Source organism: Sinohyriopsis cumingii, chromosome 7 (assembly GCF_028554795.1).
Source record: "Sinohyriopsis cumingii isolate HCF-2022 chromosome 7, ASM2855479v2, whole genome shotgun sequence".
NCBI lineage: Eukaryota > Metazoa > Mollusca > Bivalvia > Unionida > Unionidae > Sinohyriopsis > Sinohyriopsis cumingii.
Genome location: NC_142967.1, coordinates 108468609 through 108483489, shown reverse-complemented (window position 1 = coordinate 108483489; position 14881 = coordinate 108468609). Strand labels below are relative to the sequence as shown.

Below are 14881 nucleotides of genomic sequence, written 5' to 3'. Positions count from 1 at the left end.
CATAGCTTGAGAAGATTTATAGGGTGTCTATATGAATCTCTGAGTAAAACTGGAGTATAAGCAGCAAGGGGTTGGTTAACTACCAAACACTTAAAAATAATGTAAATTTCTGCATGTCCCCTTATATTTCATATTTTACAGCAGGGTAGGATGGGGGTATATGTCACAAGCACTCACTGACAGATCTGGTTTTGAATGATTCTGCAAATGTGTTTTTGTTGTTGTAAGGTTTAATGCCATTTTTTCAGCACACAATAGGCTATACATGGCAGCCAGTATTCATGGTGGAGGAAGAAACCGGGAAATTACTGGAAAGAACCACTGACCCTCGAGAAGCTTCTGGCAAGCTTTCTCACATACCTACATTGGCTGAATCGAGGACTTGAACCCACGCAGACAGATGTGAGATGGCAGTGATCCGTAACGGAGAGCACTTTAGATTACTTGGCCACTCAGGGCCCCTTCTGCAAATGTGAGATTTATGTAACACTTTTTCAGACACTGTCAGTATTATTCTCAACAATAGAGACAGCAGTGGCATTAGCAGTGTTAGTGCAGTATTATCCACAGCAATTGTGACAGCAGCAGCATTAGCAGTGTTAGTACAGCATTATCCATAGCAATAGTGACAGCAGCAGCATTATCAGTGTTAGTGCAGTATTATTCTCAACAATAGAGACAGCAGTGGCATTATCAGTGTTAGTGCAGTATTATCCATAGCAATAGTGACAGCAGCAGCATTATCAGTGTTAGTGCAGTATTATTCTCAACAATAGAGACAGCAGTGGCATTATCAGTGTTAGTGCAGTATTATCCATAGCAATAGTGACAGCAGCAGCATTATCAGTGTTAGTGCAGTATTATTCTCAACAATAGAGACAGCAGTGGCATTATCAGTGTTAGTGCAGTATTATTCTCAACAATAGAGACAGCAGTGGCATTATCAGTGTTAGTGTAGTATTATTCTCAACAAGAGAGACAGCAGTGGCATTATCAGTGTTAATGCAGTATTACCCATAGCAATAGTGACAGCAGTGGTATTAGCAGTGTTAGAACAGCATTATCCATAGTAATAGTGACAGCAGCAGGATTAGCAGTGTTGGTACAGTATTATTCTCAGCAGTAGAGACAGCAACATCATTAGCAGTGTTAGTACAGTATTCATAGTAATAGTGACAACAACAGCATTAGCAGTGTTGGTACAGTATTATTAATAGCAATAGTGACAACAGTGACATTAGCAGTGTTAGTACAGTAGTATCCATAGTAATAGTGACAGCAGCAGCATTGGCAGTGTTGGTACAGTATTATACGTAGTAATAGTGACAGCAGTAGCAGTATTGACATTATTAAAGTTTTGTGTTAGTATTCTGTTTCTTCGAAATTCAAGTATACAGGAAGGGTAAATACATGTATACCTAAAGAGCAAAGCATAGTGTTCCAAGACTGATAGTGAGACTGGAGTATGGAGTGAGTACAAGTTAACTTTGATTTTGTTGCTGTTATTGTTGTTGTTGTAGGGTTTAATGCCATTTTTCAGCACAAGATAGGCCATACATGGTGGCCAGTATAACTGGTAGAGGAAGAACCCTGGAAACTCCAGGGAAGAACCACCAACCCACAAGAAGCTACTGGCAGGCTTTCCCACGTACCCACGCTAGCCGAGCCTTGGACTTGAACACACGCAGACAGAGGTGAGATGGCAGTGATCCAGAATGGTGAGCGCTTTAGACCATTCGAAATTAATTTTGTAACATTTACACATCATTTCACATAATATAACTTGCCAAAATAATGCCTTGCTCATGACACAAAAGTTTAAGCTGCATGATTAGAGCAGTCACTTTTGATACACACCAATGATCACTTGAGGCAAGAAGAAACCACTATTGTTTAGGAAACACCTGGCCACTGGCTATGGAAGGCAGGTAACCATTAACATGGAACATTTGTATAGGATATTTGAGTGGGGGGGTAGAATGGCCATTGTAACCAGGTTACTGCTATGTACAGGTGACAGTTAGGACATTTTTTACTGTATTTCATATTCAGTTCTAAGCAATTGTATATGCTGATTAGTGACTTATAATGTATATATAGTTTATATTGTGTACCTGATTTGTGTCATGTTTGTAAGTTGTAAATGGAGTTTTTGCATATCTGTGTATGTCCATCGATTTTTTGCCTACATGATTTTTGTTATGATGTTTACACAAATTTGCATTCATTGTATTGCCTTGTTTACATTTAAATTGGATTTTCCACTGCATCTATTTATTGCATCATAAGTCAAGAAATCAGAATAATTTGAGAGGAATTATTTATTCAAATTATTTGTTGGAATTACTGAAGTGCTCATTGACTTTCCAATTAACACATTACCTTGGATTTTTGTGAATTCGTTCAAAGAAATTTTGGATTACATCCTTGGTTTATCAGGACATTAAAGACTACTTATATATCGGGACATTAAAGACTACTTATATATCAGGACATTAAAGACTACTTATATATCAGGACATTAAAGACTACTTATATATCAGGACATTAATGACTACTTATATATCAGGACATCCAAGACTATTGGAATTCATTCAGAACATGCTATATTCTTGGACACTGTGATAGCACATTTACAATTATTTGGTATTTAATTCACAATACTGCAAGTGTCTTTTAACTTTTTTTATTTTAAGGAAATAAATTATTTGTTGAATTTTACTTAAATCAGTGGTTTCATTTAACGACCTAGAGTCAATACAGACTGAATGATGTCACATCATGTGCAGCATAACTTTAGCAATTCTAAGACAGTTACAGAAATAACAAACATATAAGGATGTATAGTCTTTGAAGATTCAGGGAGAGACCTGTCAGATTTGCCCTATCTAATATCATTGCTTTTTTCAGTCTTTGGAGCATCAAGGAGAGATCAGTCAGATTAGCTCTTTCTAAAATCATTGTATTTTTCACAGTCTTTGGAGCATCAAAGAGAGACCAGTCTGATTAGCTCTTTCCAAATCATTTTATTTTTTTCTTTGTCTTTGGAGCATCAAGGAGAGACCAGTCAGATTAGCTGTATCTAAAATCATTGCTTTTTTCACAGTCTTTGGAGCATGAAGAAAAGCAGCCAGTGAGATTAGCTCTTTCTAAAATCATTGCCTTTTTCACAGTCTTTGGAGCATCAAGGAGCAACCAGTCAGATTAAACTTTACATAAGAAAGCAAATGGAGCATTCAGTAGGAACCAGATTAGATTTTACTAAAATCATTTTATATTTTACAGCCTATTGAACATCCAGTGAAGACCAGTCAGATTCCAAGACAGACTCCAAACCAGCCCCTCTACACAAGACCTTTGCCTGAAATCATCATTGGTGGAGTTCTGCCATTTTGCTGCATCTACATTCAGCTCTTCTTTATTCTCAACAGCATCTGGTAAACAGCCATTAGTATTCTAGTTGTTGCATAGGAATTATGGTTGTGTTTTATACTTAAAGTTTTTATCATCAATTTAATCTGTTTTATGATTTATACAATTTCAGAATCCTTTTAGGTATTGAAAGTGTCTTATACAAAAGACTTTGATCTTTTGACACTGAATAAATGAGAAATGACTTTAGCAAATGTTATCAGGATCCTTACTCATTTTTCATTGGGTATTTAAATTCTTCATTTCTTGTAACCTCAGTATCGAAGAAAGTTTGGTACCCAATAAAAACTATTGGAATCTTAGCATTCTAGCAACCTCAGTATCCAAGAAAACTGGTACCTATAAAACTAGTGTTGCAGAGGTTTAGGAGCACTGTACTTTCTGCACATTTTCGAATTGCAAAAATAAAAAATTTTGATGCAAAAACATACCAATTATTTCATTAATTTTGTGAAAACTAGAAGAAATTTTTTCATACCTTGTAATTGTATCTACTGATGTTTTCAGACACAATTTTCTACAATTATAAGATCAGAAAAACATACTGCAACAGATTTCAGAAAGCGAAGGAACGGCTTGCATATCATTGGAAATTGCCTGAATTCAAATTGGGGGAAGAATGCTTCACTGTTCATTGGTTCATGGTCATGGATGCAATGGAAAATATTGATTTAAAATTAATAGTGTACCCAACTTTATGCACAGTTACAACAGAAGAAGAATATGTCAAAAAATTGGCTTGACATCAGTAATGTGGGCAGTACTAAAATCTGCACCTGGACACACTGTACAGAACCAGTCTCCTGATCCTGGTTTGTACTTTCTGGCACTGAAACCTGTATTACACTAATAACAAACTAAATTACATTTCAGAGATTTATAAATCCACAACAACATATAAAACACATGAAATAAGGATCTGTTTTTTGCTTAAAAAATATCGTTATTATCTGCCAATTCCTATACATGTGACCTGTGTGTAACTGGGTGCAGGGTTTAGTATTAAAAGGTATCTGCCAACTTATGCCATTTTGACTTTTGTGAATTTCAAGATAAAGCAATTTCATATGAAATTTTTTAAAAATTAATTTTTAGTAAAGGTTGAAAATTTATGAAATTATATGTCTGAACAAAAAAAAAATTGGGATTTCAATTGGCTAAAATGAATGGTATTAAAGCTAATTAAATTACTTATTTTTCAATGAAAATGAAAGGCAGTGAAGCAAACCTTTCAGGTTACATGATATCGAGTTACATGACCATACTTGGGATGAAACTGTTGCAGACCTGTTTACCTCTACAGATTCTCCTTATTCCCAATGAATGAATCCCCAAAAATACTCACTATGGATGAATCCCCAAAAATACTCACTACGGATGAAGCCACAAAAGTAATGGATGAAGCCCAAAAAATACTCACTATGGATGAAGCCACAAAAGTAATAGATGAAGCCCCAAAAATACTCACTATGAATGAAGCCCAAAAATACTCACTATGGATGAAGCCAAAAAAATACTCACTACGGATGAAGCCAAAAAAATACTATGGATGAAGCCCAAAAAATACTCACTATGGATGAAGCCAAAAAAATACTCACTATGGATGAAGCCAAAAAAATACTCGCTATGGATGAAGCCAAAAAACATTCTCACTACTGATAGTTTAGGCAAGACTATTTAAACAGCTGAATAATAAAATTATGTCTTAATGTTTTGTTCCACTTCCAGAATTTCTTTTCTTTAAAAATTCTTTTGTCAGTGTAATTGAAATGCTTATTTAATGATTCCTATGTAAACTGGTAAACTGTCTGCAGGAGTCGAAGGGAGCAATTAGCAGTTGTTTTCTTTAAAAATGGCAGACCAGGGTCACGTGAAAAGAAAATTGGACGAAGTCAAAAAGTCAAGTGCTAACCAGAAGTTTCTAAGATTTATACAGATATTTGGCCATTTGTAAAACAGTCTAACAAGGAGTTCATTATGTTCACCATGGCGTGTGTGAATTGGATTTTTCTATTGCACATTAAACGATGCAAAAAGACGTTAAATGCAAATCTTTCTAAGGAATGGGTCAAAATAAAAGACACACAAGTTTCTGTCCTCATTCTTTAAAGCACAGTGTTTGCAGCAAAGAAATGCACATCATCCCTGCTAAAGTGATGATAAATCCATCTTTGGCACAGTTCAACTTGCTTTTGACAACAGCTGATTCATTAAATGGGATTTAAAGAAAATGTTTCTGGACAGCACTTTCGCAGCAGGGAAGGTGAACTATTTGTAAATATAGTTAGAAAAGGTAGTGTAATACTGGTTTTGGGAAAATGTGTTTCTTTTCTTGGTAAATGAAATAGATAATATATATTTTTATCATTGTCAGTAAAGACATTAAATGTATTTCTGGATGATGTTTTTTTTATTGTTGACCTGTTAGCTGTCTAGCTATAATACTGACAGCTGTTGGAAACTACAGAAAGACTGCTTTTGGACCACCGATGGAACAGGGAGAGAGTAAACAGGTCTGCTATTGTGTAAGTCAGTGGTTAGCTGAGGTTTTTAGCAAAACATTTCAAGATCGAGACTTTATTAGTTTCCTCTTTAAATAAAGGTTAATATTTTCTCTGTTGTTGTGATTTAGATTTCTTGTTCTAGAAGTGAGTAACATAGTTTTAAACAAATCATATTCTTTGTACTAGTGTCCAACAGTCACAAGTCATACAGATGTTGCCTTGCCAAAATAATGCTGGTGTGTATAAAAAGTGTCTGTACAGAAAATAGAGTAGTTCACAGTACTTTAATATTCAGAATTGTTTTAACTCTCCTGAATTCTAGTCATCTCTGAACCTGTGGTTATTATGCTATGGTCATACAATATTTACATGCTTTTGTTCAAGATTTACAAATCAAATTTTACACTTGCTCATTTTAATGTTGAAATGAGAGTTTTATGACCATAAGATGTTTTCACAGATCACAAAAAATTGATTGTCTTCTTTTCATGATGTAAGGTCAGAATGTCCAGGCCATGAAGTTTTAAATGGTTGTTTTTATTGCAGGTACCACCAGACATACTATATGTTTGGTTTCCTGTCGCTGGTCTTTCTGATTCTCATCATCACCTGTTCAGAAGTCACCATAATCTTGTGCTACTCCCATCTCCGTGCCAAGGTGAGTTCTTAACAGTCTTACAAAACTGTGGCAGCGCCATTGGTAATTGGATACAATATTCATGAATCATTGCTAGTGTAATGATGTGGTGTGTTAGCTAAAGAATGTATCTACATGGTATCAGTGTTCCTGTCTATCCATTCATCTGCCCATTCATCCACCCATCTATCCATCCTACTTTCCATTGCACTCTTGAGCCTTAAAGCCCTTTAAGATCGAGAAAGAAACTTGGTATACTTGTACATCATCACTAGGTGTCACATATCACATTTGATGTCCTTTTCAGGGTCAGGGTCACAGCTCCATCACTAGGTGTCACATATCACATTTGATGCCCTTTTCAGGGACCAGGGTCACAGCTCAGTATTTTGTATACTTGTACACCATCACCATCACCACAGTGGGGAGGGGGCAGGGTCTTATTTTCAAGGCCAAGGTTCTGTATTTTACATCTTCCACCACACTTTCCCATCTTCTCCATAACTTTAAAGCAGTGTGAGATTAAGGGATGAAACTTCAACTGCACTTCTAACACGCTGTTGGCTATATGATGCCAAGGAAATGGAAGCAAAGTAACTTTCCCAAGGACACACTAAGGTAGCTGACCTGCCCTGGCCTGACGCTGGTGGGTATGAATCCATCAAACCACTTGACCTTTGAATTATGAGTCTGATGTTCTACCAAATGAGTTAAAATGTTTTATAGGGTTGTTTGAGGTCAAAGATTACATCTACATGAGCAGTTGTGAAAATCACTCTAAACTTGAACATTTTGCATCAAAGTTTTGGATCAAGCAAAAAAACAAGGATTGGATGCAAATTTCAATGAATCATGCCACCTTTATTTCCAAGAAATGTAGAAATGATCATTTTCCTTCCATACAGGGTTGTTGTGGACAGCCATTTTAGTTGGTTGTAAAGCAATGGTATCTGAGGAATGCATAATTTGGTTTAAACAGTGCTTGCATTTCTTTATTGAAACAATTAGATCTCATCACATTTGTGATGTCTTTATTCAATAAGGATATGCAGCCATTGTTCAGCATTCCTTGCCTACCTTTGCTCTTCAAACAACTGAAATGGCAATCAATAAGCCTTGAAAAACACAACCACACAATTTTACCTGGATTTATTTTGATATTGGAAAAATCATTAGAGTAGGTGTAGTATAAATAAAGCAATCACACTGTGTGCTGTAAGCCATGTGAGCAATACCTTGATCACTTGACCTCCAGTCCCTGTTGATGCCGATGAAACAAAGAGACACAGCAGTGATTGTTGTGGCAGTAAGATGTGGACTCCACCACCATACATATTGAGGTTGACTTCTTTACATTGTAGGGCTGCAGTCATGTGCCAGCAGATCTTGTAGGACTGCAATCATGTGTCAGCAGATCTTGTAGGACTGCAATCATGTGCCAGCAGATCCTGTAGGACTGCAATCATGTGTCAGCAGATCTTGTAGGACTGCAATCATGTGCCAGCAGATCTTGTAGCACTGCAATCATGTGCCAGCAGATTTTGTAGCACTGCAATCATATGCCAGCAGATCTTGTAGCACTGCAATCATGTGCCAGCAGATCATGTGCCAGCAGATCTTGTAGCACTGCAATCATGTGCCAGCAGATCATGTGCCAGCAGATCTTGTAGGACTGCAATCATGTGCCAGCAGATCTTGTAGGACTGCAATCATGTGCTAGCAGATCTTGTAGGACTGCAATCATGTGGCAGCAGATCTTGATCCATCAATGTTTGTTCTATTGATAACAATCATGAACAACAGAGTATGATGATTCTTCATGTTAGTTGTACATTCTTGTGACAAGTTCAAACATTCAGTACTGTCTAGTTGCTTCAACTGTGACCAGATTGGCCCCTCCTTTTAGAGCTTTATGTGGGGACAGTGCCCAAATTGACTAAATCCAACCCTGATTAAAGAATGCAGCTTGGTATGGTTATATGTCATCATTAGTAGTTGGGTTGTGTGCCACATTTGTCATTTTTATCTTTATGTCATTGTGTTCTACTGTTCTCCCTCTCTATAATGTTAGAGCCGTTTCAGTTGAAGAGATGAAAGTTGTTACAATTATGTATCATCACTAAAAGGTGTGATATTTACCACCTTTGTGGGTCCTATCTTAAGGTCAGAGTCACCTTTGTGGGTCCTATCTTAAGGTCAGAGTCACCTTTCATGGGTCCTATCTTAAGGTCGGAGTCACCTTTTGTGGGTCCTATCTTAAGGTCAGAGTCACCATTGTGGGTCCTATCTTAAGGTCAGAGTCACCTTTGTGGGTCATATCTTAAGGTCAGAGCCACCTTTGTTGGTCATATCTGTTAAGTTCCTCTTAAATTTTCATTTTATAACTTAGAGAATTAAATTATTTAAGTTTTGAAAACTTGTTGGTTTTGCTTCTTTTAATGCCGGTTTAAGACCACATAGTCAAAACACCTGAGATGTCTGCGGCACGTTCTGCACATTAGTGGCAGGACAAAGTACCCAACACAGAGGTTCTAGAACAGGCCAAAATGAACAGCATGTTCTCCATTCTAAGCGAGAAGTACCTTTGCTGGCTTGGCCATGTCAAGAGAATGGACCCAGGCAGCATTCCCAAGGACCTGTTATATGGGGAGTTAGCAGAAGGTTCATGACTGACTGGGTGACCATGTCTGTGCTACAAAGATGTTTGCAAGAAGGACATGAAGGCAGCTAACATCAACATCAATGACTGGGAGAGCTGTGCAAATGACTGTTCCACTTGGCGCCTAGCTAACAGACAGGGCGTTCAAAAAACCGAGGAAGACAGAAAAATAAAGCAAGCTGAAAAGAGAGCTAGAAAGAAGGAGAAACAAAAGCTTATTCTGGAGCTACACCATCGTCTCCCATAGACAGACGGATGCCAAGAAGACGAATGAATTCCAGTTCTCAAAAGTGTTAATTTACCAATATTCTTGAATGTGTTGAATTACCAACAGTCTTGATTTATCACAATGGCATTGTCCAAAACTCCTTTGAATGAATTCAAATAATTCCAGAATAATATTATAGTCCAAAGTTTGTGAGCACTTTATAACTCCAATGAATAATCCAAACAAGTGTTTCCTCTCAAATTATATCTAAACACAACATTAAATACATCCACAGACTGATTTCGAAACATGAACATTTGAAAATAGAATTGAATTAATTGTCTACTTCTTCCTTGTCCTTTTATACACCTTACAGCTCTATATTCCAACACTGTCTATATTACAATACCTCCCATGTGATATATTTCACAGTACATATCCATGTCGCAACAGAACCCACTTGAATTAGTCATCCAGTGGGAAATTACCCCAAACTTGTAAACCAGTTCATTATTAAGATTGATTTTAAAACTTCACAATACCTATTTATAGCTCATTGCAGTTCATTCATGCACCAAATGTAAAGACACAATATAGATAAATATCAAACTGGACAATTGGATTAATGTGCTTGACATGTCATGGATGGCTTTGAGACTACCGTATTTCATGTAATTTTTAAACATGGAAAATAATGATTAATTTCAGAGTAAGAAAAATTATATATATATAAAAAATAATTATCATTTTGTGGTACTGACTGTGTATGAAAATTAAAGGGATCTTAACCAAACAAGGTCTACGGAACACACAATACTTGACAACCTAACTATGTAACACACAATACTTGACAACCTAACTATGCAACACACAACACTTGACAACCTAATGGTTCTAACATTCAAAATAAGCTTACAAATTTTGCCTCATTCTGCTCTCAGCTCAAGAATCCAATTACAATAAGAATAAAAGTACTCAAAAAGACTTGTTGAGAGAGAGAGAGAGAAATGGCTGAAACGATAATGTGACAGTGTGCAAGCTCATCTGTATTTAAAGTGTAGAGCACACACTTTGTAGCTGCTGCTGTGTGTTGTGTTGGCAAAATGATTAAGATGGTCTAAACATGTATTAGTTACAGGTATTAGTTATTGGTAAATTTGTATGCATCAATATGAGCCCACATTGCCCAGAAATTAAGTGCAACTTGGAATCCTACAGCAACAGTGACCTCGTTATCAAATTGCAATAAACAGTAAAAGAACTTTAAAAAATGGCTTTTAGTTAATGTGTTTGTATGTGTATGAGAGAGAGAGAGAGTTGTGAAACAGTGTTGTATTAATGTACAAGACTATTTATTCAAGGTGGTTTTTATTTGTAGCTTTTTGGAAAGAGAGAGAAAGAAGAGGTTACAGGTCAATTGTAATTTGTATTTTCAGTTACCTGACCATTGTGATCTTCATCACATACTAGGACAATACTATATTCCATTATCAATTAACACCTCTAAATGAATAAATCATTCTTGTTTTAATTATGGTATACATTGTCACGACAACCACATTGCTATGCAGTGTTATTTACATGCTATATGCTTAGAGCTTTGGTCAGGTTATTCCAGTTGAAACCAGATAGAGGGCTAGATTCAAAAGAAGAGGTCAAATCAGCAAGGCTACCAGTATGGAAATGAGGCTGTATTTAGGGAAATAAAAATCTGGCAATGTGCTGTCATGGCCATTGTCCATACAGATGTTGTAAGGACAAGTGATCATTTGCATAACTTGTTATTCATACTAGCCAATAAAGATAACATTGGTGGGGTGTATATCACAGAATAGATTCGCAATCAGATCTTAATTATATCCAAGTAGAAACAACACAAGCACTTAAGAGACAGTATATATACGAATAAAATTTACAGAGTCAGTGACTTTAAAATTTATGATATAAAATGACAAGGTTTTTATATTTTATGTTTGTCTGACTATAATGAAACAATAAGACTAGTTGACCAAGGGTTTGTGGTCTTCACTTTAGCATGTACTGAGGTATAATTTTTGTTTGAGAAGAAGACATGAAAGGGCTTCTGAGTTCATTTTAAAATGCATGTGGTGTTTTGTTAGAGATGGACTTAACTAAAGAGAACTAATTGAATATTATATTTATTGATATGTTCTGTAAAGGTCTTTGCACAGTTGTTAAAAAACACCAGTAGATAGTGTTACTCATAAGAGAGTTTATGCATCAATCGTATTTTATCATCAGTAAAGAAAACAAAAAAGGGTATATCAATGAAAGAGAGTTGATTAACAGAAGAATTGACATTTCAGTGAGAGATTGTTGAAGACCTTTCTGTACAATAAATGGTGATTATTTCCTTATTTCTTGATCTCCCATTTCATTATTCACTATGATATGTGACGTTAAAAATAGGTTGGGTTAGTTTTATTTGAAGCAACAAATTGTTGTTTTTTATTTGGTACTATATGAAACATTTTCAGGAGAAATGTATTTATAGTTTAATGTATCTATGTCATACATCTGTGTTTTTTCAAAGACATTTGAAATGTAAGCTTCTTGAGTCAAATATAAAATAAATTTAAATGGTTTAAAAAGAAATATAAGAATGAAATGTTTAATGACCTGTCTGTACATCATAGTTTGACATATATCTTATATCGGTATTTGTTCCACGCCATTTGAAATGCGAGTTTCTCTTCTTGATTCAAATAAAGGAAACATCAGAATATGTGGTTAAAATGTAATGAAATAAATGGATTATAAATGGTGATTTTTTTTTTTTTTTTTTTTAATCTCCTGTTTCATTATTTGATGCCACAGTTACAAATTTATTGGAAGTTATCACACAGTCAGATAGGTTTGAATTGGGGCAACAAATAGTTGTTTTTCATTTTGTATTAAATCAAACATATGCTCAGAAATAAAAATACATTGGTAGATTGATGTATCTTTACCATACATCCATATTTCTTAAAAACTGTTTAAAACATGAACTTCTCTTGATCCAAGTGAAAAAGTAATAAAGGAAAAGATGAGTGACCTTTCTATACAATTATAAATGGTGAGGTGTTTTTTTCGTGATCACTTGTTTCATTAGAATACTGAATGCATGGATGGGAAAGAAAAAGGAACAGTACATTTTCAGGTGTTAAGAGGAAGAGGTATTCCACCTGTAATTCCACTACCTATTTTGTTTAAGCTGAGGGAGAATTTCCACCTCCATCTCAAGCTAATCCCTGGCAGTATCATTCAAATACCTTTACCTATTTGTGTTAGCTTTAATGGTCACAGGCCCAAAGAGCTTATGATAGTCCATTAGCACAAGCTTGTCATCGCAACTCTTCCTAACTACCCAGAGGATTGCCATGAAACTTCACACGCACATGCACACACACAAACAATGGTACTACTCAGTCATACAATCTGCCAGGACAGCATCTCCTCCCCCAGAATGGATGAACATATGAATATGGGATTTTCATGTTAATATAAAGATTTTTATTTTGTCTAGTTGGTCCTAAATGAAAATAGTGCTGTCCAGACATCTAACATAGCTGCCACAGCAGCCATCTTGAAAATCTTGTTATTGCTACTCTTCCTGAATAGATGGGTGTATCAACATGGGGCTTCCCTGAAAGACATTGTATGATGTCTGGTTGGTCCGTAATTAAAATATTTCTGCTTGGACTTCCTAATTTAATGCCACAGTGACCATCTTGAAAATCTTATTATTCCTAATTGAATGCCACAGTGACCATCTTGAAAATCTTATTATTCCTAATTGAATGCCACAGTGACCATCTTGAATATATTATTATTCCTAATTGAATGCCACAGTGACCATCTTGAAAATCTTATTATTCCTAATTGAATGCCACAGTGACCATCTTGAATATCTTATTATTCCTAATTGAATGCCACAGTGACCTTCTTGAAAATCTTATTATTCCTAATTGATTGCCACAGTGACCATCTTGAAAATCTTATTATTCCTAATTGAATGCCACAGTGACCATCTTGAATATCTTATTATTCCTAATTGAATGCCACAGTGACCATCTTGAAAATCTTATTATTCCTAATTGAATTCCACAGTGACCATCTTGAAAATCTTATTATTCCTAATTGAATTCCACAGTGACCATCTTGAAAATCTTATTATTCCTAATTGAATGCCACAGTGACCATCTTGAATATCTTATTATTCCTAACCGAATGCCACAGTGACCATCTTGAAAATCTTATTATTCCTAATTGAATGCCACAGTGACCATCTTGAATATCTTATTATTCCTAACCGAATGCCACAGTGACCATCTTGAAAATCTTATTATTGCTACTTCTCTTGAATGGATGCTCATTTTTATTAACATTGGGGTTTCTCTAAAAGACTGTTTATGATGTCTACTTGGTCTTAAATGAAAATGGTGCCAGTCTGACATCTAATAAGGCCACCACAGCAGCCATCTTAAAAGTTTTGTTGTTGCTACTCCTACTATATGGTAAGTCATATCAAAATGGGGTTTTCAACAGAAGTATAATTATGACATCTAGTTGGTCCTGAATGAAAATGGTGTCAATCTGACCACAAACATAGCTTCCAATGTGAACCTTTTGAAAACCTTGTCTCTAATTTTCCTAAATTAATGTCATATCAAAATGGTGTGTAACCAACATTTTTCTGATGGTACCTAGTTTGTCCTTAATAAAAATGGTACATATATTACACCCAGTACAGACACCATAGTGGTTAATTTGAAAATCTTACCATTTATGATTATCAGAGATTATTTAAACAATTAGAAGTTAAAAAGAAAAAATGGCTTCATCTTGAATTACTAGAATCTCCTTTTGGAAAGTAGAGCATGAGTCTTTTCAAGGGACTTGTTTCTTCATCCCAGATAGTATGCACATTATTACAAGATGACTATTTATCCTTCGCAATTAAAATGATTTGTATGCATAGTTATATTTGTTTTGTTACAGTGATACGTGTTATTAATGACACATATTATGTTTTTCACTGCATCAGGAATCTATTAGTACAGGTTGGAACTTGGATGTCATGAGAGTTTTAAAGTCATTTGTTCCATTTTGTTAGGGCTGTCATTGAACCTTGAGAAAAGCAGTTTTATCCAGGAAGATCCTGGAATACACCTGGTAATTTTGGTTGAAGATGTTTGGGATTTCCATTTTTCTCTCATGCTTACACAGTGAATCATACATATACCAGTGAATTTTTGTATTTAGTTGCATTCCAATGAAGATGTTGATAGTCAGCACTTCGGCTTGGATTTTAACATCAAAGGTCTTAACTCGGGGTTTTTTACCTACAAATTATGGCATTTGAGCATAACACAAATATGAATGGATTTTTATCAAACCCAATATATGAATTTATTATATGCTCATTTTTTTCCCCG

The 14881-nt window shown here is 35.5% G+C and overlaps 1 protein-coding gene across 2 annotated transcripts in view; it reads left to right on the top strand.

The window, feature by feature from the left end:
* LOC149795912 (transmembrane 9 superfamily member 2-like) overlaps nucleotides 1–14881 on the top strand; it is a 133516-nt gene that overhangs the window by 96194 nt on the left and 22441 nt on the right. Inside the window, exons 15-17 of one of the 2 annotated variants that reach the window (XM_089965827.1) lie at nucleotides 3286–3437; nucleotides 6483–6594; nucleotides 7935–8989. In XM_089965827.1, coding sequence (XP_089821953.1) covers nucleotides 3286–3437; nucleotides 6483–6594; nucleotides 7935–8027 — 357 coding nt within the window. In that variant the 3' untranslated portion in view covers nucleotides 8028–8989. Of the gene's footprint in view, nucleotides 1–3285; nucleotides 3438–6482; nucleotides 6595–7934; nucleotides 8990–14881 lie in introns of those variants that run through there. The other variant, XM_089965825.1, reaches the window with a different exon arrangement.